At 46.9% G+C, this 24,394-nt stretch overlaps 1 protein-coding gene across 1 annotated transcript; it reads left to right on the top strand.

The window, feature by feature from the left end:
- Positions 1-1,092: 1,092 nt before the first annotated feature.
- LOC142923936 (exosome complex exonuclease RRP44-like) lies at positions 1,093-16,450 on the top strand. The gene is made up of 5 exons (XM_076064959.1): positions 1,093-1,190; positions 11,422-11,590; positions 12,114-12,269; positions 14,131-14,259; positions 16,243-16,450. The coding sequence occupies exons 1-5, from the start codon at positions 1,093-1,095 to the stop codon at positions 16,318-16,320; spliced, it is 630 nt and encodes a 209-aa protein (XP_075921074.1). The 3' UTR covers positions 16,321-16,450.
- The last annotated feature ends 7,944 nt before the right edge of the window (positions 16,451-24,394 follow it).

Raw genomic sequence — 24,394 nt, 5'->3', positions numbered from 1 at the left:
AAGGCAAAAAACCCACGAGGTTTCGGTGGCAACACAAGCGGTCTTCATCACGTGTTGCGATCGAAACGTCGTGGGTTTTTTTCTTTTATTTTAATTTATTTTTATTGTTATTATTTTCTATCTACGTGACTTTACCTGAAAGAACCAAGAATATAGTAAGGATTGTACCCTGGTCGCCACGGATGAAGAGGCCGAGCGGGCTCGGTTCGACTGTTGCCAGGTACCTCCACCACTCAGCTCGCAGCACACACACACAGTGTCCACTATGTAAAAATCAGGCTAAACTAAACCTTTCTAGAAGTTACTAAAATAATGCTATAAAAACAATGCAACAGTGATCATAAGAAATGTGATTGAAAGTTAACAATAGCGACATATATAACATATATTACTAAACCTAGCATCCTTCGCTAGCTGTTTGAGTCAATCCATAATAGCAGGAGTAACAATTATGTATGTTGATTAACTGCGAATAACCCAATCAATAACAGATATCCATTGTAATTTACATCAATACATTACCCCCCCTCCCCCCCCCCCCCGTCTTCGTATCGGATCTGCTTACAAGCGACGACGTCACATTTATCCCCCGTCTGCGTCTATTAAAGACCGAAACAGGGGAAGGATTTCACCACAACTCTGGCGTCACCTGACGAGGCGGGTTGTTGTTGTAGTTACAGGCGAAACGTCACGGTACTTGAATTGTAAATGTTGTGGGTTTACTCTCCAACACACCGATGTGCTGAATTAGTCACTAATTGGCATGTTTTGTTTACGTGACAAACTTGACTAAGATTTACGCGAGCTAACCCAAACAAACAAAAACACCCTCTAATAAGTAAATATTTGTATTAATTCCATGAATGGACCTTGGCCTGGGACTGTGGGGATTGAGAAGTTATGGATGCAGCTTCTGTTTGTGCTGCCATCAGAATGACCAACAAATAAATAAATAATACACACGGATTGGTGACTACAGTACTAGACCCCCAGTGCTTTTATATTTAAAAGTGTATGTGCTTTGTGGTTGCTTTATTGCGCGTGTGTACGTACTGTGTAACACTTGTTTGAACGCAGGTGATGGGGTTGTCCATGTTGGGTGTCATTACAGCCACAAACAAGCAGCAGTACGAAGACCAGGACGCCGTGGCCGACCATGAGGACGGAAATTGGCCTCGCCCGGTCACAACGTACGACAGCAGTACAGGTTTCCCTCCACACATGCACACACCTACGAGTTTCCCACTACAGAGACGAAGGTCCCCCATATAGCCTTAACAGACTGTTGTGGCAAGTGCTGTTCGCAAGCACCAATGAAGGTCGGCATGGTATATCAGGGGGTAGGTGGCCAACACCACACCCGGCCGCCTTTGTCTCCCAAGTGGTGACGTATACACACACCGCTCCAGGTATTTATTTGAGGTTGAGTCGACCCAGGACCGGTTCAGATAAATAATCGTCACTGGCGTTGGCCATGAGCGGGACTCCAACTCGCATGTTTGCGGGGTTCGGAGCGTAGCGTACTATCCACTGCGTCACTGCTACCCTCACATAACGCACACAGAAACAACACACAGGGACCCACACGCACGGACACACAGGGACCTGCTCAACATTGAAATGTGCAGCCCTTGTGTGGCGGCCTGCGTTGAATTTGGGCGTTCATCTCGTCACCCATACAAAAGGTCTCGACAATCAATGGCAGTCCCCCTTGCCCTGCCTGGCACGCACATCGGGCCAGTCACCCCACGCACAGCACACACAACGTGCGCGTCGCGTATGCCAAATCAAGAGTCGTCCCCGAGTGTCCGGCAAATTGGACCGACTATCCCGGGCCCCGCGCTTCGGGGGAGGCCCCACGTGTAGACATCAGTGTCACATGTAATGCTTCCGGTTTAGTTTGAAGGCATTGGGGGGGGGGGCCCACGCACCCCCTATGGACGGCCCTGGTCAAAGCACACGGCAGCGCGGAGCACACGCGTCACGCGCACGGGCCACGTGCGTCACGGGTACGTGACATCTACAAGGCAAGCACCTGCATCGCGTGGTCATCACTTGTAAGGCATGCCCTTTGTGCATGGGACGTGCGTAGTGTGTGCAACACGTGGCACATGTATGTCACACATGCGCATCGCAATGTGATGTCATGTGTACGTGGACATTTGAATCGCATGTAGCTGTCTGGTGGGCAGGACGGATCTACGCGTGGGCAAGTAAGGGGGTGGCTGAGTAAGACTGATACGGAGACACGTCAAGCCACACACTCACCACACACTCACCGGTACACTCACACACACCACATTCACCGCACACTCACTTACCGGCACACTCGCACACTGGCACTCACTGCACACTCACACACCGCACACTCACCACGCACTCGCTTACCGGCACACTGACTGCACATTCACACACACTCAGCGCTCTCACCACGCACTCACTTACCGGCACACTGACTGCACATTCACACACACTCACCGCACACTCACTTACCAACACTCTGACTGCACATTCACACACACCGCACTCACACCGCATTCACACACACTCACACACACTCACACCGCACTCATTCACTCACAAAGATAAAGATCCCCCATATAGCCTTAACTGACTGTAGGGGCAAGTGCTGTTAGCGAGCACCTATGAAGGCCGGAACGGTACACGAGGGGGTGGGTGGCCAGCACCACGCCCGACCGCCTTTGTCTCCCTAGTGGCAATGTTTACACACCGCACCAGGTACTCATTTGAGGCTGAGTCGACCTAGGGGAGGCCCGGGACCGGTTCAGATAATCGTCACTGGTGTTGGCCGTGAGCGGGAATCGAACCCGGGTCGCCAGGTTCATAGCGCAGCGCGCTAACCGCTACACTATCGCTCCCCATCATTCACTCACACACACTCACTCACACACACTCACACAAATTTACACACACTCACCACACACTCACACACACTCACACTCACCGGCACACTCGTGTGCAAGCACACTAGTGAGCTTCCACAAGATGTGCTGCACATTAGTGAGGCCACACACCAGCAGGTTTACACATCAGTGAGCTTACACACTAGTGTGCACACACACAGTCGTAAGCTTACAGATTAGATAGCGTACACACCAGCTCACCGGTGAGGTGAGCTACACACTGGTGAGTTAACACACCCACCTGTTCACGTGCGCAAAGCTCTTAACCCTAAACCTAACATATCCCAAATGCCATGGCTAAAGTTATTTTACACACGCACGTCCATACACGCATGCGCATATGAAGGCACGCATGCACACATACGTGCACACAAACACACATGCACGCACATGTTTAAACATATACAATTCCATGGCGTTGGACTTGAGACTCCCAGAAGTGGAATCAGGACTCCTGAGTGTGCGATATAGCTCAGTGGGCCTTACTTGGTAAAATTTAAATAATTAATTTAGTTTCAGGATGTAGGGTTCTGAAGATATTTCATCTTTCAGTCCTTTCTGACCGTTTGAGTGTGGGTGAGTGAGTGACAACTACTTATGCATTTTTTGTTATTACAAATACAAGCATTTCCAGCTATTGACATGAAATGTATTAACTCTGGAAGATGATGGTGATACAGGTGGTGGGTAGTGGTAGTGTAGCGTTTAGCACGCTGCGCTACGAACCCGGCGACCCGAGTTAAATTCTCGCTCATGCGCAACGCAGGTAACGACTCTCTGAACCGGTCATGGGCCTCCCCTAGGTCGACTCAGCCTCAAATGAGTACTTGGTGTGGTGTAAACATCACTACTGGGGAGACAAAGGCGGCCGGGCGTGGTGTTGGCCACCCACCCCTCGTGGGCCATGCTGGCCTTCACAGGTACTTGCTTACAGCACTTGCCCCAATAGTCTATTCGGGCTATACGGGGAGTCTTTGCTTTGGTGGTGATAATACAGATGGTGATTGATTATACAGATGGTTAGGATGATGATAATGATACATTTGGTGATGATGGTGGTGATGATGGGACTGTAAGAGTGGTCCTTGAAGATATTTACTGTGTAATATTAAGACACACTAATATAAATGTAATCATTAAAGCACAATATATAACACTTGTAATTTCTGTTGAAAGCATGTGCTTTTAATGGTCACGTGTATTTGTACGTGGTTGTGCATGAATGCACGTGTTTTTATTTTCTGTATTAGGTGCTTGACGACAGCCCTTGGCCCAACAGTCTATATTGGTTGTACAGGAAATCTTTGTGTTTTGATTTACGAATGTTCCATTCACGAAATGTAGTGAAAACGAAATTGACAAATTAAGGATACTTTTCGACTTACAAAATAGAATTTCAGCGGAAACAATATATCACATGGCACGCGCCATGAGATCATCAAGCAAGAAGCTGTCATCCATTCACGACAGTGTCACGGTATCCCCATAGTGCAAAAGTAACGCCTCGTCACCTCTCCAGTCATTCCAACATGCAGATCTTTTGGTGAGTTCCTTGAAGATGTTAATTATTTTTGTTTTAAATTGATTATTATTCAACCGTTGTAATATTTGTTCTCTATTATTTTTTGCATTGTGAAATATTGGTGTTTATTTTGGGTTTATAGTAGAAATGACTGTCTGAAACACATCACAAATTTTTCGTATTCAATTAATGGGAAAAGCCATTCCGATTTGCGATATTTTGTTTTACGGGCGTTTTTAGAAGAACGCATCCCTTTCGTAAGTAGAGGCATACATGTACAGGAATCCATTGCCAACCGCTAATTTACCAACCACGAAATTTTAGTAAACACGGATTGACTACTGGACACCTGTTTACTAACCACGAGCATCTCGCTTTGAGTATTCGCGAGTCGCGCCGAGTAGTGAAATCAAAACAACACGATGTACCTTATGGGGGGGGGGGGGGTTCTTGTATTTGTTCTCGTATTTGTACGAGCTGTTGTTTGTTTATGTTACCGATGTTTACGGGGAGCGTTAGTGCAGCGGGTTAGCGAGCTGTACTATGAATCCATTAATCCTGGTATAATTTCTGCTCATGGCCAACACCAGTGGCAATTATCTGAACCATTCCTGGACCTACCCTCGGCCTCAAATGAGTACTTGGTGCATTGTGAAAACATCAGCACTGGCAGAGACAAACCCCATATGCTGTGCTGGCCTGCATAAGTGCTCATAACGGCACTTACCCAACGGTCTGTTACATGGGGGGATCTTAGTCTTGGCGTGTAAGTGAGAGTTTGTGGACTTTGCATGTTCTTCCCCTGTTGTGCACGCGTTTTCTCAGGGTTCTCAGCTTTCAAAAAAGAACAACCAATTCGAACTGTAAGATATTACCTGCAAATTACTTAAACAAGGATTACACACCATGGCAACATCGCCCCCTTCTGTGAAAGCTGGACAGGACCCTCCTGCAAAAGAGTGAGACTTCTCTGAATAAACAAATGTAGCACGGCAATCTTTGAGATAATAAAAAAAAACTATTCACCCCTAGAGTGGACAAGGTAGCGAGGGCGATCCTAGCAAGCGAGGGAGCTGTACTCAGACGGAACGGACGACGGCTCCCAGCCGACCTCTTCGCCTTTGTCGATCTTGTCATCGTTGGAGGCCGGTCTCAGCTATGCGAGGATCGCCTCAAACTTGGGGCGCTCTAACGGCGCGTGGCTCCAGCAGCGGTGCATCACCTTGCGGCTGTGGGGCGAGGGGAGGGTGCAGTGAGGGTGCGAGGAAGGCGAATCGCGCACAAGCTCGGACTGCGCTTTCACCTCTTCCAGTGTGCGTTCGTTCTCAGAATGGTTGAATGAGTGCCGATGATGTTAATGACGTCACAGAGGGGGATGAAGGGGGTCAGGTGGCGAGGGGGGTGAGGGGGGGGTGAGTAGGTAGAGGGTCATGAAGGCATAAAATATCTACAGAATGGATTCACACAGCGGCGTCTAAATGCCACTGCATCTCCATACGTAGTGCAGAAACACTGATCATGTTTATCTTGTAGAGAGAGAAGCAGTCTGTGGGTCTCTACAGTGAGGGAAAAAAGTATTTCATCCCCTGCTGATTTTGTACGTTTGCCCACTGACAAAGAAATGATCAGTCTATCATTTTAATTGTAGGTTTATTTGAACAGTGAGAGACAGAATAACAACAAAAAATCCAGAAAAACGCATGTCAAAAATGTTATGAATTTATTTGCATTTTAATGAGGGAAATAAGTATTTGACCCCTCTGCAAAACATGACTTAGTACTTGGTGGCTAAACCCTTGTTGGAAATCACAGAGGTCAGACGTTTCTTGTAGTTGGCCACCAGGTTTGCACACATCTCAGGAGGGATTTTGTCCCACTCCTCTTTGCAGATCTTCTCCAAGTCATTAAGGTTTCGAGGCTGACGTTTGGCAACGCGAACCTTCAGCTCCCTCCACAGATTTTCTATGGGATTAAGGTCTGGAGACTGGCTAGGCCACTCCAGGACCTTAATGTGTTTCTTCTTGAGCCACTCCTTTGTTGCCTTGGCCGTGTGTTTTTGGTTATTGTCATGCTGGAATACCCATCCACGACCCATTTTCAATGCCCTGGCTGAGGGAAGGAGGTTCTCACCCAAGATTTGATGGTACATGGCCCCGTCCATCGTCCCTTTGATGCGGTGAAGTTGTCCTGTCCCCTTAGCAGAAAAACACCCCCAAAGCATAATGTTTCCACCTCCATGCTTGACGGTGGGGATTGTGTTCTTGGGGTCATAGGCAGCATTCCTCCTCCTCCAAACACGGCGAGTTGAGTTGATGCCAAAGAGCTCCATTTTGGTCTCATCTGACCACAACACTTTCACCCAGTTGTCCTCTGAATCATTCAGATGTTCATTGGCAGGGAAAAAAGTATTTGATCCCCTGCTGATTTTGTACGTTTGCCCACTGACAAAGAAATTATCAGTCTATAATTGATGAGTCTATATTTTTAATGGTAGGTTTATTTGAACAGTGAGAGACAGAATAACAACAAAAAAATCCAGAAAAATGCATGTCAAAAATGTTATAAATTAATTTGCATTTTAATGAGGGAAATAAGTATTTGACCCCCTCTCAATCAGAAAGATTTCTGGCTCCCAGGTGTCTTTTATACAGGTAACGAGCCGAGGTTAGGAGCACACTCTTAAAGGGAGTGCTCCTAATCTCAGCTTGTTACCTGTATAAAAGACACCTGTCCACAGAAGCAATCAATCAATCAGATTCCAAACTCTCCACCATGGCCAAGACCAAAGAGCTCTTCAAGGATGTCGGACAAGATTGTAGACCTACACAAGGCTGGAATGGGCTACAAGACCATTGCCAAGCAGCTTGGTGAGAGGTGAGAAGAGTTAAAGCGATTATTCGCAAATGGAAGAAACACAAAAGAACGGTCAATCTCCCTTGGTCTGGGGCTCCATGCAAGATCTCACCTCGTGGAGTTGCAATGATCATGAGAACGGTGAGGTCGTGGATGGGTATTCCAGCATGACAATGACCCAAAACACACGGCCAAGGCAACAAAGGAGGGGCTCAAGAAGAAGCACATTAAGGTCCTGGAGTAGCCTAGCCAGTCTCCAGACCTTAATCCCATGGAAAATCTGTGGAGGGAGCGGAAGGTTCGAGTTGCCAAACGTCAGCCTCGAAACCTTAATGACTTGGAGAAGATCTGCAAAGAGGAGTGGGACAAAATCCCTCCTGAGATGTGTGCAAACCTGGTGGCCAACTACAAGAAACGTCTGACCTCTGTGATTGCCAACAAGGGTTTTGCCATCAAGTGCAGAGGGGTCAAATACTTATTTCCCTCATTATAATGCAAATCAATTCATAACATTTTTGACATGCATTTTTCTGGATTTTGTTGTTATTCTGTCTCTCACTGTTCAAATAAACCTACCATTAAAAATATAGACTGATCATTTCTTTGTCAGTGGGCAAACGTACAAAATCAGCAGGGGATCAAATACTTTTTTCCCTCAATGTATATGTGCTTTCTTGAGCAGGGGGACCTTGCGTGCGCTGCAGGATTTCAGTCCTTAACGGCGTAGTGTGTTACCAATTGTTTTCTTGGTGACTATGGTCCCAGCTGCCTTGAGATCATTGACAAGATCCTCCCGTGTAGTTCTGGGCTGATTCCTCACCGTTCTCATGATCATTGCAATTCCACGAGGTGAGATCTTGCATGGAGCCCCAGGCCGAGGGAGATTGACAGTTCTTTTGTGTTTCTTCCATGATGCGCACCAACTGTTGTCACCTTCTCACCAAGCTGCTTGGCAATGGTCTTGTAGCCCATTCCAGCCTTGTGTAGGTCTATAATCTTGTCCCTGACATCCTTGGAGAGCTCTTTGGTCTTGGCCATGGTGGAGAGTTTGGAATCTGATTGATTGATTGCGCCTGTGGACAGGTGTCTTTTATACAGGTAGCAAGCTGAGATTAGGAGCACTCCCTTTAAGAGTGTGCTCATAATCTCAGCTCGTTACCTGTATAAAAGACACCTGGGAGCCGCTTTCTGATTGAGAGGGGGTCAAATACTTATTTCCCTCATTAAAATGCAAATCAATTTATAACATTTTTGACATGCGTTTTTCCGGATTTTTTTGTTGTTTTTCTGTCTCTCACTGTTCAAATAAACCTACCATTAAAATTATAGACTGATAATTTCTTTGTCAGTGGGCAAACGTACAAAATCAGCAGGGGATCGAATACTTTTTTCCCTCATTGTATGTGAGGAGTCTGTGGGTCGCAACACCACGTACGTCTGGAAGTAGGACATTCCAGACTAAGAGGGTTCATAATGGCCGTGTCAACGAGACTGAACCAGCCAGCACAACTCACTGCTAATAACACATCACATAATTCACCCTTAAGCAATTGTTCAATCAATTAATTAAATCACTACAATTAAAATCAAAGAATATCCCAGAACAAACACTTCGCACTCTCCTCCGTCAGCCACCTGCATCGACAATAGAAACGCATCAGTCCAGCAGTGGATAAAACCTGGTGTGGGAGGTATGGGGGGGCGGCTTACACTTGTGGTGGACAGCAGGGGGGTGGCTGCATGCAGTAGCCATCGCAGATCAAGCGGTAGAACTTGTCATTGACTGCCATGCACCAGGGTAAGGGGCCTCTCCTACACCCACACATATCACACACCGAGCGGTACACACGTCACACCGAGGAGCACGCACGTCACACACCGAGCAGGTTGCACAGGTCTCCTTTATCAAGACAAACGTGGAGCAGATTACAACTACAACTCTTCTACGCCTGTCACAATGCCCCCCTCTCCCCCCCCCCCCCCAGTTTATGGGGGGGCGCGGGCCTCACTCCCCCCTTCGCGTCAGCCCCCCCAAATAAATGGTCCGGTTGCATTGTGAATGCACCACTCGAATGACGTGCAGTCCCGTGGCGCACTGTAACGGGCTCCTGATTTACTCAATAAAATTCAACGTAAAAAAATAAAAACGATCCCAAGACATTATTTAAAATAATGTATGGCCATCGTGTGTCAGCATCACAGGCGAAAATTGGCATGTAAAAAAAAACTTCACTGCGACTCACTCAATTGGGATTGCTCGCAGCAAACAGCACTTGACCTGCTTACAGGTTAGGTGCTGAATAACCGTGTGTCACACAGAGAACAGTTGCCACTGAGGCTGCCCTTTTCAAATGCTTGAGATGAGATGTGATTATCGCGTGTAAATGTACACACTAAAATAACGAAAAAATTATAAGCGAACTATTATCGTTTCAGGTGGCAGGGTGGTGCAGCGGTGATCTTTGACCCTCGCAACAAGAAGGGCCTTGGTTAATGATCCGACTGGCACTTTGCGGAGTTTTCTACGTTCTCACCTTTGTTCTGTATGGGTTATCCAGTTTGCTCACATAGCTAGAAAACACACAATCACAATGTAACTGGGTATTGGCCAAGCATCCCAATGCTAAAGTTACCTGCAAATTACTTCATTGGGATGACACTCGGCAGCAGAGCCGGATGATGGCATTGCTGGGGCCCTATGCCATTGTCAAGTTTAAGAGGCCCCTTCTATGAATGCCTGTATATTTTTGTCAGCAGAATGAAAATAACTGCTTTGGAGAGTCTTTTTTTCTCACCGATCTTTATTTATTAAGCAATTATGTTAAAACTCGAAACCTCGTGTCCATTTCTTGTTTCGTATTTAGAGATCCCCCCCCTCTCTTAATGCGAGGCCCTAAGCTGCAAGTGTGGCCGGTCTGAGCTCGCCTGTGATGAATCACACGTATAATTGTGCACTCTAATTTTCTATGGGTGGCCAGGAGAATTTATTATTATTTAAGTGAATGCAATGGTGATCAGGGGATTGGATCCAGAGCCCCACGTACACAGTAGAGTACAAGGGAACGCCCACAATACAGATTTGAGCTGACCTGCGGATTGAGAAATTGAACTGTTTTGTGACGTGGAGGGTGTTTCTGACCGCTATTATGACCGACCCGTCCCGACGGGAGGAGAGAGGACAGGGTGGACCGGCTGCATGAGCTTACTCTCCGGCACTGCACAGCACAACATCGCCTCCCTACTGCAAAAATACTCGGCAGGACCCTCCTGAAAATGAAAGTCTTCAGAATCAGTGAGGCCTGTCCTTGGGAGGACAGGCGTAGTCTTGGTCGTCACAAGCGAACATTTGTTTCTCCACATGAATTTGTATCCCCGGGTTACCATCAGGGCTGGGCGCTGCAAGCTTAGCTTCTGAGATCTGATGAGACTGGCCGTTTTTTAAAAGGTAATTTCGGCATCTGGAGCCCAAGCATGCAACAACTTTATGCAACTTCTTGGTTATTTTGATAAAGTCACGTAGAATGGAAATAAAATAATAAAAATAAAACATAATAAAAAATAAAATTCTCACGACGTTTCTGCCAAAACACAAGTAGCCTTCTTCAGGTGAAGGAACAGAACTGTCGGGACAACAGCGCTTCAATACCTGCTGCTAAGATTCCCAGCGTCTTTTAAGCTAGGTGGGAGAGGTAAAGCGCCTTGACAAAGGAGTTTACATATCAAACAGGAGAATTTAGCATTGAAATAGCTGTGTTAAAGTGTTGGATCATCAGGGTGTTAAAGTCAGAAATAAACATGTAACTGGGAGATTAGCATGATGTTAATGTGAGGGATTAGCATGTGACTGGTCACGGAAATAGCTATGTTAAAGTCAAATTTTCCATCTCATCACAGCGTTAAATCTATCTGAGTCATTGTTTGCGTAGCTTTCTGGTGGATCGTGAAACCCGCTGAGATCCACCAGAATGAATCGCGGTGCTTGGTGGATTAATACCGCTGCTCCGTTGGCATCTCGTGGCCATACCGCAGCCTGTATCTACTGTAAATTTAATCTTCATATTAAATAGAGGCTACAACAAATGTGAATATTGTTGTTGTTGTTGTCTCCCTGTACCGTTACAGATACTCGGATGTGATTGTGCACCGGCTGCTGGCCGTGTGCGTGGGCGCCGACCCCACGTACCCGGCGCTCACCGACAAGCAGAAGCAGCAGCAGCTCTGCAACAACCTCAACTACCGCCACAACATGGCGCAGTACGCCCAACGCTCGTCTGTAGCTTTCCACACGCAGGTGGGAGGCGGAAGTGTGGGCCACGTGGAGCTTGCACGGCGTGTGCTTAGGCACCTGATAATGCGTCCATTCGTCTCTTGAAAACCATTTTTAAGGTCACGAAAGCAGGCATCGTATTGTGCGTGTAGTAAGAATCAATTGTTTTCTATTCGCACGCTTACGTGTGGTGGTGCCGTGGCTGTACTGGTTGGCTACACTTGACATTGCTTTTCAGCATTCTTCTGTGTTTGCTGAAAAACCTAGTCACTTGGCACATTTGCCCATGATGTGACAACTTTATTTGATTGGCTCTGTCAGGTGATGGAGGATTATAGTCAATACAATTGACATTGTACCTTCACGATTGAACTCAAAATAATCCCCATGACATGATGCCAATAGCACAACTGGAATAAATTAGCGGGGGGATGCAGGAAAATTACCTTAAATTTTGTTAAATAATTATGGGCTTGGTAAGTGATGCGCGTGTGTCTGCTCTTTGCCACGTAGCGGTGATTAACGGCTGTTGTTGTTGTGGTCTCAGTTGTTCTTCAAGACTAAGAGAGTGGTGAGCGAAGAGGGCTTCGTGCTGTTTGCGCGCAAAAACGCCGTGGTGGTGCTCATTCCCAAGTACGGCTTGGAGGGGACGGTTTTCTTTGACTCCAAAGGTCTCAAGCTCAACGTTACCTTCGACGAGGAGGTAGGGCATGTGTTCACTTAACCGGGAGACATTGGCATTTCCTGAACGGCTGAATTCTGCATTTAAACCCAGGACTGGCTTAATGCACTGGGACCCAAGCCCCCTGACCATCTCTCTACGATTAGGTTTCTATCAGACACACAGACACTTGGTTTAAGGTGGAAGAACGCAGTGAGATACGAAGCTCCGTTTTTTTTGCCATTTGGCAGTGTGGACTATTACAGAGGAAGTTACACCGGTGGATACATTAGAGCCGGATGGCTCACAGGGCTATACCAAAATAAACTGAAACTGAATTAAATGATGTAAATGCGTTTCAAATATAAAACTGTCACAATTAAATTTGCTTTGGAAATAACTGCCATGACGGAGCCCGTATTGTCACGGAGAGGACATCACATTAAAAATACAGTAAAATCCTTCAGATCCGGAAGAATTATAGAGAAAATCTAATGCTTTCTGTAAGCAATGAGAAACTCGAAGGGCAGAAAAGTACTTGTAGAATAAAAACAAATGAGGGAAATAGTAGTTGATGCAAAAAGTGATCTCTAGATGGCAAAAAGCACATTTGTCATCAGTGGATCCGGTCCTTTCCAGCATGCCTTGCATGCCGCATTACATTGTCACTCTGCGTGGATAATGCACACAGCCTAATTTGGACCAGAAGCTCAAAAGGGTCAACATTTGCAGCCATATTTTAGGTATGTTCTTAACTGCAATTGTGCACTCCATATAACCTAAGGGGGGTTGCATCTACTCCTTAATGATGGCCAAATAAGGCTTTAAAATTCCTTGGCTGGCCCGCACATCACGATCCCTCGGTTGGTTTGGTCATTGCAGCCATCGGCTTCTCATGCCTGATTTTCAGCTCGCGGTGAGGTGGCCCAAGCGGTATTGCATTCGCTGTGTGTTGTGGAGATTTGTGTTTCAAACTCGGTGGCCACTCCGGTTAATACTGTGGTGTGTCTTCTTTGGTTCTTTCGGTAAAGTCACGTAGAATGAGAATAAAATAATAAATTGATAAAATAAAATAGCACAATAATATTCTCACGACGTTTCGGCCACAACACAAGCGGCCTTCATCAGGTGAATGGACGAGACTGTGTTGTGGCCGAAACGTCGTGAGAATATTATTGTGTTATTTTATTTTATCAATTTATTATTTTATTCTCATTCTACGTGACTTTACCGAAAGAACCAAAGAAGATGAATCCTTGCAGTCACGAAATCTTTAAATCGAAACTGTGGTGTGTATTAAGCGTAAAATATTTACAGGCTATCCGCTTTAACAGTGGACGTTAAAAGATCCTGTAACGTTATTCGTGTGCCAGCATCATGGTCCAAGGTTGGCAAATTACATGCAAATTACTTATTTGGGGAGCACATATCAATCGTTCGCCTCCTTTTACAAAGACGTAGCAGTGACCTTGAATGCAAACGTTTTGAGAATCAGTGAGGCTTTTCTGAGTGACCCATGTAATAGTATGAATAATAACGTTGGGTTTACGTCAATCCGTGCTTGTGTGCAGGGCACTTGGCAGAGAGCAGTCAGCGGTAGTGTAGCGGTTAGCGCTCTGCGCTACGATCCCGGCGACTTGGGTTCGATTCCTTCGCACGGTCAACACCAGTGATGATTATCTGAACCGGTCCTGGGCCTCGCCTAGGTTGACTCGGAACTCAATTGAATGCCTGCTGCGGTGTGTAAACATCGCCACTGGGGAGACAAAGGCGGCCGGGCATGGCGCTGGCAACCCACCCCTTTGTGTGCCGTGCCGGCCTTCATCTGTGCTCCTCGCCAACAGCACTTGCCCCAACAGTCTGTTAAGGCTACATTGGAGATATGTCTTTGTGTTTTGTGTAGGGCCCCACGCTGTGCGTGGAGGGCATCGCGCTGAACATGTTCGACCGCGTGTGCGTGCGCGTGCGCGTGTCGCTGGATTCGTCCAACCTGCAGCACCAGCGGATCCGCATGCACCTCGTCCGCCCGGAGGTACTCACCGTGCGGCGCGACGCGCAACCTCGGAATACCACCGATTTGTATTGTGACCATGCTGCTGTTGCTGCTTGCTGCGCCAGCAGTAGTGCACAAAAAACAAACGCTCGCCGCATCGGAACGTCAGCGGGCCGAAAATTAATGGCACAAGCCACAGCATAGCGCTTGTTGCCATGCAACCCAAACTGTGGGACCGTATAGTAAACCCATAGAGACACAGAGATACATAGGAGATACAGAGAGACCCATTATGATTCCTAGAGATTCATAGAGACTCATACAGATACATAGCAGTGCATTAAAAACAAGCTCCTGTACGATTGTGGCCATGCAACCCAAACTATGGACTACATTTTACACCACTGTAGTCTGCGCTCCTTGAATGGAGGGGGTGGCAAGATGACACAAACTCTCTCCTGAGGCTCTCCCGTAGCTATCAGACCCATACATTGGCATTTAGCCCCTGAACGTAATACCCTTATAACACGGGAATAAAATATAAACTCCGGTCTTGGATGGAAAAAATATATGTATAGCTAGCATTTTGAGCTGCAGTCTGTTGTCCTATACCTCCTGTAACTGGCAAATTGGATATAACGCGATGATGAATGTATGAAGGAACGCATTTTTTGTATAACGCGGATCCAAACTGGATATAACTCGGTTGAATGAATGGAACTACGTCGCGCGAGTAGGAATAAGCGGTCGTAACGGCTGCCTCGGCGTAGCATCACACAAGGCGGGATGCTGCTGGATGCTTCTAGATGCTACCCACGTTCCTTAGTCTTTGTTCAGCCTGTCTTACGCATCTCACGCGTTATTGCGGACTGCGCTTTACCCCATATAATATATTATTTATTATAACACGATTTTTCCAAAACGCGGTGTTCTTGAGGTACGCAACTACCGTATTATAGAACAGACTGTATATCCAAAGACTATGGGACACTATCCCTACCTATATCAGTTGTGACTGTCCGTGTGTTTAAATCCAGCTTGAAAACATCGTTATTCACGGGGTCTATTCTGATTGGTTATTACTGTGAGAGGAATCATTATGATTAGCTTTTATTGCATTTTGCATGCTGTGTAAAGTGTCAGTATCACTGTCATTATTGTTATTATCGGCTTTTACTTTATTTCTATTGGCTTGTATCTATACTTGAGTAGTTTTTTAATGTCCAGTGCTTTTTTGAGATATTTCGATATGCAAGGTGCTGTATAAAATAGATTTTTATTATGGCCCTAGTTCATTGCACAAGAAGGGCCATTATCTGAGACGTGACCTATTTAAATGATGAATGCGAGTTCTCAAGATACCAAGCTAAGTCAGGGTGTGGGAGCCTTGGTAGATATCAGATTTCTTAACAAAACTCCATGAGTCTGTTCTGCATGGGTTTCCTCCGGGTTCTCTGGTTTCCTCCCATATCTAAAAATAAGCATGCGTTGAAACTGGTATTAAGGTAGTTTACGTATCGCCATGGGCGGCAGGGTGGCACATTGGTAAACCCTTGTGTCTTGCAGCAAGAAAACTGGGTTTGATTCCCAACTAGAGTGTGTTACTGTGTGGAGTTGTCATCTTCTCTCCCCGTGTTCCTCAAAAGTCTTCAGACTTGGCGAAGTTTTTCAGTGTTAATAAGTGTAATGATAACGTATCACATTTGTTGGAAATACTCGCATATGTGTGTGTGAGAGCATTGGTGTAGTGGTTAGCACGCTGCGCTATGAACCCGGCAACCCAATTCCCACTCACCGCCAACACCAATGAGGATTATCTGAACTGCTGTTTTGCCTACCCAAGGTCAACTCTTTCTTAAATGAGTACCTGGTGCAGTGTGTAAACATCAGCACTGGGGAGAGGTGTTGGCCACTTACCCCCTCGTGGGCCATGCCGCCTAACAGCAGCACAGTCTGTTAAAGGCTTATTTGGGTGACTATCTTTGTTGTACGTTTGTGCCATTTGTGTGTCCGCTGTCACAGATTCCAGGCTACAACCCTGCGGAGTCCACCCCATGGGGCTCGCCTTCTCCCCGGCCTAAGAAACCCAGACAGCACTAGTGTATCGTGGATGCGGTGTCAACAAGATGTCGGAGGAGGTGCATGAGTGGGCACACACTCTGGGTTTTACATCTGCAGAGTTAATTAAGTGTACATTGTGCTCGCAAGCAGAGGTGAACAATTGAGAAATGTTTCCCTGAAGTAACAGACGGTTTGCACTCTGAACTTGCAATCCAGAGTTCACCGGTTCTTCGTTCTCCTGGCGCAGCGGTTCAAATGGTAGCGCATTTTTTTTTTTTTTAGAATTTTTACCTTGCCAACCAGTACAATCAGCCAATTAAGGTGTATACGCGTCAAGATGTATGAAAGGTTTAGGATATCTTATGCCCCACTTCTTTGCCAGCCAAGACACTGACCCCCTTGTGATGAAGGTGATTTCACAAAAATATTGGTTACTGAATCGGTGGTGTGTATTGACTAACGCAGCAGTGTCCAACCCACAAAGCACTGTGATCCATTCTGGTATATCTCAACATGTTCCGTGATCTACCAGCAATATATGACCAACAGTTACCCGGATGGATTTAACCGACTAATAGAACACTGTAGACATGCCAAGTGCTAGTGCGATCTATTGGTTTAAAATATATATTATTAATCCATTAATTCTTAGTCGGGGATTTTGTTTTGCCATCTGCTATAACAAGAATTGCTTTATATTAGAGGTGTTTATTCCTATTTGTCCTGAGATCCACAATCAAAATCTTTTGCGATCATCCACCCATGGATCGCGATTCACATATCGGCTACCACTGATCTAACAGTTGAAAACCAGTTTAACACGTAGGCTTTCGCGACCAATATCCATAACACTGTTTTTTTGGGTTAGATCGCGTAATAAAGATTTAAATGTGTCAGTAAACCCGCCACCACCCGACACAGCCAATTCGAAAGGTTTGTCACATTAACAGAACATGCCAATTCGTTACTAGTAACATCACACCGGTGTCTTGGAGAGCAAAGCCCCAACATTTACAATCTGAGTACAATGTTTCACCAGTAATTACAACCAGCTTCATCAGGCGACAGCCAGATTCGTGGAGAATCCTCGTTCCTTAATGCGCATGCATAATGTGTGTTGATTAACATATAAATAACCCAATTGGCAATGGATACCCATAGTCATATGCATTCATTGATTCCCCTCCCAATTCGCGAAAGAAGTGCTCACAAGTGATGGCTGTCGCCTGATGAAGCTAGTTAGTGCTGGCGAAATGTTGTACTTAGATTGTAAATGGTGTGGCTTTGCTCTCCAACACACTGGTGGACTGTACTAGTAACGAATTGACATGTTCTGTTTACGTGACAAACCTTACTAATTGGCTGTCGGGTGGTGGTGGGTTTAACAACACATTTATATATTTAAACGATCTAACACATAAAACGTGTATTATAGTTGAAAACCTACAATTGTGCCAGGTTTGGCCTGTCGGAGTGGGCCATTAGGGTGGCCACTCAGAGGGCAAAGCTCTGGGGAATCCGAGCAAGAGCTTCGAAGTATGATTGTGCACGGTGACACCCGCAGGGGTCTCGTGATGGATGGCAAATGGAAGATTTTTTATCGCGAGAGGATTCCCTGCAAGGGATGTTAGGTTACTTATTCTTGTGAGGATGCCATTTACTGTATGAAGGGGCAGCGGTCAGCTGCATGGAACAGAGTATAAAATTACCCGAGCTGTTGCTATTTAAATCGTCGGTTTAACGGAGAATTTCACCTCAGGTTTTTTTTACACAGCTGCCCCACCCCTCATCGGACTCTGTGCAATCACACAAGGAATGTTTTTGGAAAAAATGTCGGTGTCAGAAAATTTTAAGGTTTAATCGTTTACAAATGCGCATTTCGTTACAGCTTCTCTTGTCCTTTAGACGTGCAAAGATAATTTCTGACAAAATATTGACACGTTTTCAAATTGTTTCGTAAATGGTTATAACTTTGCTCACGTATATACAGTACTTGGGCAATAATTCAAAGCTCCTGGAGTAGTGGTAAAGATTTAAGCGAGTTGATGTCTTTGCGACTTTGTGTAAATGTGTTTAACATTTTTTAGCTGAATCGTATATTTACAAGCATGTACACATGAGTTATATGCGTTTATATACAAAATTAGATCGATTTATTTTCCATGCATCTGTTATTTTGGTTACTTTAAGTTACGTTTTCCACTGCTGGATGAACATCTCGCCACGTGATGTTGGATGTCAGGTTTAGTTTGACCATACTTGACCATGCTGGTCACTGTTGGATGATAATAAGGTCCACTTGCAATGCACCACCGCGCAGTATTCACTCGCCTTCGAATCGAGTCCTGCACCGCCGTTTCACATGCGAATTTGATTCTCAATCCCTGGGCCAACTTGCTCCTGATTAGCATGCGATTTGCCACATTTCGATCTCGGAGGTGATTAAATGCGCCGGCTTCCAGGCTTGTTGAGCCGCTCGGAGCCCAATTAACGAAAATTGTTGCCAAAGCAAAAGCGTGAGCTCGAATGTTTGTCCGTGTTCTTTTCAAACCACCAGTCGAACGCCGGCCTCTGCCCACTCCGACCATGCGGAGGCCCTGGCCGTCGGGGAGGCCCTCATGGTGCCTCGCGGCAAACGTGGGGCCCGGGTGGGCGCGTCGACGGTTGATCGCGTACAGGCGGTGCAACTCCCACAAATGAAACATCACACCTTGCTGATCTCGTGTCCAGGAGCATAAACGATCATCACGCAAACTCCGGTCATCCTCGCAGCAGCAGCTCTTGGCCATCGAACAAAGACGATCACCGCTTCCTTCCGATATTAGAAGCCACGAGCTATGAACGACTCGGAGGTTCGAGCAACCACAGCCGAGTGGGAAGGCAGCAGCCCAGGCGGTGAGCCAGCTCCAAAATCCCCCAAGCACTGAAGTTCTCGATTTAGTACATTGAAAAACACGACGGTAAGTGAAACAACGTAAATCGAAACCAATTTTGCCATTCACTTGACGGGCCGTCCATAAATGACGTCACGCAATTTTTGACCTCTCGTAACTCGGCGTCACAAAAAGTCAGACCCCCCCCTCAAACATGACGTCACAAAGCTCTGCCCCCCCCCCCCAAAACCATATTTCCATCTTGAAAATAAAACATGCTTCAACTATTGTCATTGTAGTGCGTGGCGCTGCACTGATGTTGTAGGAGTGTTATAACAATTAGTGTTATAACAATTCTATACTTAAAGTTGCGCATTTTGATGTGACGTCACATTTCTCAAACCCCCCCCTCCCCCTCGTCACACATCGTCACAAATGTCTGACCCCCCCCCCCCCCCCCGAGGTGCATGACCGCGTTACCGTGTTCATTCTGTGGTGAAGGGATGAGGAAAAGGAAGAGGGAAAAGCATCCAGTGTCGCCGCACGCAGGCAACGTGTTTATCACACTGGTCAAAATATAAAAATACATATATATGTAGTGGGTTCCACATAGACTGAAGACGTCTTTAGAGGCTACACGGTTTATTTGTAACTATGAACAGAACTCCCCTTAACTCCCACTATCTAGAGAGGTACAGACTCCAGGCTAGCGTGCCCTCGCACTGATCAAACCTGGCTCTCAGCCCTCTGGCTATCTGTGCCCTAGGGGAGGCTAACTGACCCGACCCAGCCAAGGTGCGGGTCCTGACCACTGGTCCACGCTCGGCCCCGACCCTTATAAGGATGTCGGGTCCCAGGGTCCTAGCTAGGCTGGTCTTGTGTTCTTCGTCTTCGGAGCACTGCCCCGAGCTGTCCCGGAGGTGCCCCTTTAATACACCTCTCGGGGGCTCTCCGCCCCCGGTACCGCCCCCTCTCTAGAACCTTCCAGGGGGCTCTGGAAGAAACCCCCAACTCCTCACCTGGGGCCTGGCTCTCTCTGTCCTTCCCCAGCTCTGGGTGGCACCCTCTATGGGCTTGTGCCCGCAACTGCAGGTAAGTATACCGCGGTATAGGATGTGCATTTATTACGCTACATCTATGTGAGAGAGGTTGTGGACAGGAGTCTGCTCTGCGGGAAGCAAGCATTGCCATACGAATGAGATGAGCTCGCGTTCGATGCGGGCAGTCTTGAGGACGACTGTCGACAGGCACGCGTGGAGGCACGCCGTGGTCACAGCGCAGCGCCGACTCGTGTAGGTGGTGATGGCCCAGTTGTAGAGAGGAATGCCGGAGCTTCGAGCAGATGTAGCCGAATGTAGGAGAGAGCATCTTGAGGAGCGTTGCCCTCGACCCCCTCCGGGAGGCCGTATGGTTTACTTGGCACTCCCGTCCCTTAGAGTCCAGTCTGATGTAAGCCTCCTCAGGTTCCAGCAGCCTGGCTTCGTAGGTCTTCATTGCACCGCTCTGCTCGTCTAGCATAGTCTGAAGGGTCATATGTGGCTGCCTCCTGAATCTTCACCCTCCTGCAAACCTTACTCGACATCTCGTTGAGGACCCGAAGAAGGGCAGTATTCTCTTTGGTTTTTTTACAAAAGGGCTTGTAAGAGCTCTCGTTCCTCCCACCGGGATCTCTGGTGTCAACTTGAACGTGGGGGGGGGGGGGGAGACAAAGCTATGGCTTTTTTCCCAGGGGATCTGTCTTCCATGGAGCACAAAGATACAGGCGGAAGGTCCCCTTGGCCTAGCCATGAGGTCAGGCTCAAGTTGCTTACTGAGGACTCTAGCACCTAAGGAGGCTGTGGATCGCCCTAGGAAGCTCCAAAGTAGAAAACCAGCTTTCCAAGGCCCCCTATAAAGTGCCTGAGGCCAGGTAGAAAAATAAGAAAACTATCAAACAGGAAAGCGAGTGGTTATGTTGGGTCGAAAAAGGTAATGTTCTAATGTAGGGGTGGGAGCGGTCATTGCTGCTTACTCGGCCATGACGTCACTGCAACTCGTTTGATTAACACTTTTAAAATAAAAAATGACGACGCGTACTGAACATATTATTCCGAATCGGTTTTACCACCACTACTACCATGACACAGTGGCAAGGCTGGCACATCGCAGTGCAGCTGCTCGGCTGAATCATATGAATAAATATAATCAAATCTAGAAATATCCTTTATGTACCCAGGTGAGCCACATTGAGTCTCGAGACTCATTATTAGCTCCGTGCTGCATTAAGATGTTTGGACAATTTCAAGCATCAGGGTTCGGCACGTAGGAGGAAACCGGAGAAACGCGCAGATGTTGTGAAGCTGGCTTGGTGGTAGAAGTCAGTCCAGAACATTTGGCCCCACACCTATCACTGTAACGAATCAGTGTTCTACGGGGGCATTCTAAGCGAGGACTGATTGTATTAAAATCTACTTTGATCTACTAATCGTAATGTATCAATAATGTTAACGTGTAACATGCCCCACGTTTTTTCTTAATCTGGAAGGAGAGAACAACGGATGATCTGTGCTGATGATGTTGGTGATGATCTCGTAATGGCTGTTCACTTCGAGGAGTGGGAGAGTCTGATGGTGAACCTGGATCGTGCCAATAAGAGGTAGGGCCTTACCATTTGCCCTACCAAATAAATCAAAGCAGTACCTACCTTGATATTTTGTATGTCTTCAAGTATTCCACCCCCTCAACTCCGCATGATAGGTAGTTGTGGAAAGAGTGGAGGTATTCCCATATCTGGGCAGTTGTTTATGACCAGCTCCGATTTCAGAGCGGAGGTCTTACTCTGAATTAGTTCAGTGGCAGATCCTTTTTTTCAGCTGCTTAGCGCTGTATAAAAGTTACATGGCCTATCACTTCATACAAAGCTCTGGTTCTTTTCTGCCAAACTTTTCCTCTCCCTCCCAGCTATAACCTCCCGAAAGCAACATGTGACCTTTGTTTTGGCGTGACAAACACCATTGAAAGCAAAACACCGAAAGTGTAATGACTACACATAATGCAAGAATCTCAGTTGTATTTCTCAACGGGTATTGAATATGAAGTCCCAGGAGTGGTGAAGGTGCATCAGCCTGCAGACGCACAGGTGGCAGCGGTGGATTGGCCTGCAGACGTTGGGGTGGTGGTGGATTGGCATGCAGACGCTGGGGTGGTGGCGGTAGATCGGCCTGTAGACGCAGGGGTGTCGGTGGTGGATCGGCCTGCAGATGTAGGGGTAGCGGCGGTGGATCTTCCAGCAGTAGCCGACCAGTGAAGTTCTCGAATACATTTACGCAATTTGCCAAACCTGGTGGCTTTGGCACAGGCGGTGGTGGTGGTGGATCTCCCAGCAAAAGCTGGGGAGGCAGTGGTGCATCTGCCAGCATGAGCTGGGTTGGGATGACAGCGTTGGATCTCCCGGCAGCAGCCGGGGTGGTGGTGGCGGTGTTGGAGATGCCAGCAGCAGCCGGGGTGGCAGCGCTGAATCTGCCAACATCAAGCGCCATAGCGGTGGGGGTGAATAATATGCTAGAAGCAGTCGGGGTGGGGGTGTCGATGCATCTCCCAACAGCATCCCTGGTGGTGGTGGCGGAACTGCATGTGGCTGCCAGGATGGCGTTGGAGGCAGTAGTGGTGTTGGTGGAGACCGTGGCCGTGGCTTTCTCCAGCTCCTTGAGCTATCGACGCATCATTTCCAACTGCAGATGGCGCTCCACATTCTCCCATTTGTATACTTGAGTGCAGGGAAACATTCGACAGTTTGATCAACATTAGCCCCTACACGAGCCTTCTAATCATCGCAACTCTTCAAACTATATCGCTTATATAATGTACATCATTTCAGTCACAGCAAAAATTACATATAACACATCGGGGCTGTGAAAATTACGGCTTCGTATTACCAATATCTTGCCTGTCCAGAGAAGCCCATGAACTAACATTGTACATACAAACTCATAGACTCAGAGGCCCATAGACTGAGTCACAAATAGCAGTGGATAGGGCCCGGAACGGTGTGGTGGTAGTGAAAATATGAACCCAACTGCGTCCTTTTCAATGGAACCAGGGACCCAAGTGTCATCATAGGCTTTCCCTCGCAATCGAGGATTGCCTTCCAGAGAAAATTTGGATTTTCTGTGGGTCCAAAGATGGCTGAAGAGACCAATCTGGGATCGACAGATTCTGCCGCAACTCTGGCACATGTGTCCAGAAATAGTGGTGGGTGGAACTGCATTAGTAAGTCGGGCTGCAGGCTGTTGTTTCCGCCATTCCCACTTTTTCTGTTTCTGCTGTTAAGTTTTAAAATGTTTGGCTTCTTGAAATAGACTCTGCCTCCATCTGAGGTGATCCTGAGAAAGATACTCCCTTGAGTTAGTGTCGATGGAGCACTTCTTCATGTTGGACTTGAGGACATCCTTGAAGCACTTTCTCTGACGAACTACATTCTCCCACTTTTGGTTAATCAAGTTTGACAGTTTTTCATTGAGGCATTGGCGGAAGAGGTCTTGCTTAATGGAGTCCTATAAAGCTTCAATGTTAATCTTCTGTAGACATCTCTTCCGATGAAGCCGTCACTTGGGAGCCACTTTTATGAGCATGGTTGAGCAGATGAGTCGATGATCAGTCCAGCCACCAGCAGCTACTAGAATAGCCTGGATGATGCAGACATCTTTGGGATCCTGGGCATGGACAATGACGTAATCGATCAAGTGGCGGTGCTTATATCACAGATGATGCTATGATGTTTTGTATTTGTTTTTCTGGCGTAACAGGGTGTTGATGATTACTCCATTTTCCGTGCATTTAGTCAAGGGAAGGATGCCGTTGGAATTGACTTTACCCACTCCATCTTTCCCGATGGTTCCATTACAGAGATTTATGTTTCTTCCAACTCTGGCATGCATATCACCGAGCAGAATAAGTTTGCCTCCCACAGGAACAGTAGAAAGGACCTGATCAAGGTTGATGTAACATTCATAATCGGAGTGAAGAATCAGGGCATATACGCTGATGACAGTAGAATATTGGCTCCCCACCAGTGTGAGACATAGAGTCATGAGGCGCTCACTCATCAAGTTCATTCTTGATGGAGAAACCAACTCTGTGCAGCCGCCGCTGTTCTTCCTGTCTGCCTTTACAGAAGAGGGTACAGCCAGCTCCTTGTTCCTTGAGCTGCCCCTCCTCTTCTCGTCGAGCATCATTGAGGGCAGCTACGTCAGTGTTGTGTC

Source organism: Petromyzon marinus, unplaced genomic scaffold (genome assembly GCF_048934315.1).
Source record: "Petromyzon marinus isolate PM22_M1 ecotype Great Lakes invasive population unplaced genomic scaffold, UKy_Petmar_22M1.pri1.0 PM_Scaffold_90, whole genome shotgun sequence".
Lineage (NCBI taxonomy): Eukaryota > Metazoa > Chordata > Hyperoartia > Petromyzontiformes > Petromyzontidae > Petromyzon > Petromyzon marinus.
Note: the sequence above shows the minus strand (reverse complement) of the source record. Positions and strands in the feature narration are given on the sequence as shown.

What these genes read in the sequence shown, in the direction of transcription:
- LOC142923936 (XM_076064959.1), top strand. Translation starts at nt 1,093, where the DNA reads ATGTTGGGTGTCATTACAGCCACAAACAAGCAGCAGTACGAAGACCAG. An exon ending in TGGCCTCGCCCGGTCACAAC is followed by an intron (nt 1,191 to 11,421) that starts GTACGACAGCAG and finishes GTACCGTTACAG; the next exon opens with ATACTCGGATGTGATTGTGC. An exon ending in TGCACCTCGTCCGCCCGGAG is followed by an intron (nt 14,260 to 16,242) that starts GTACTCACCGTG and finishes CCGCTGTCACAG; the next exon opens with ATTCCAGGCTACAACCCTGC.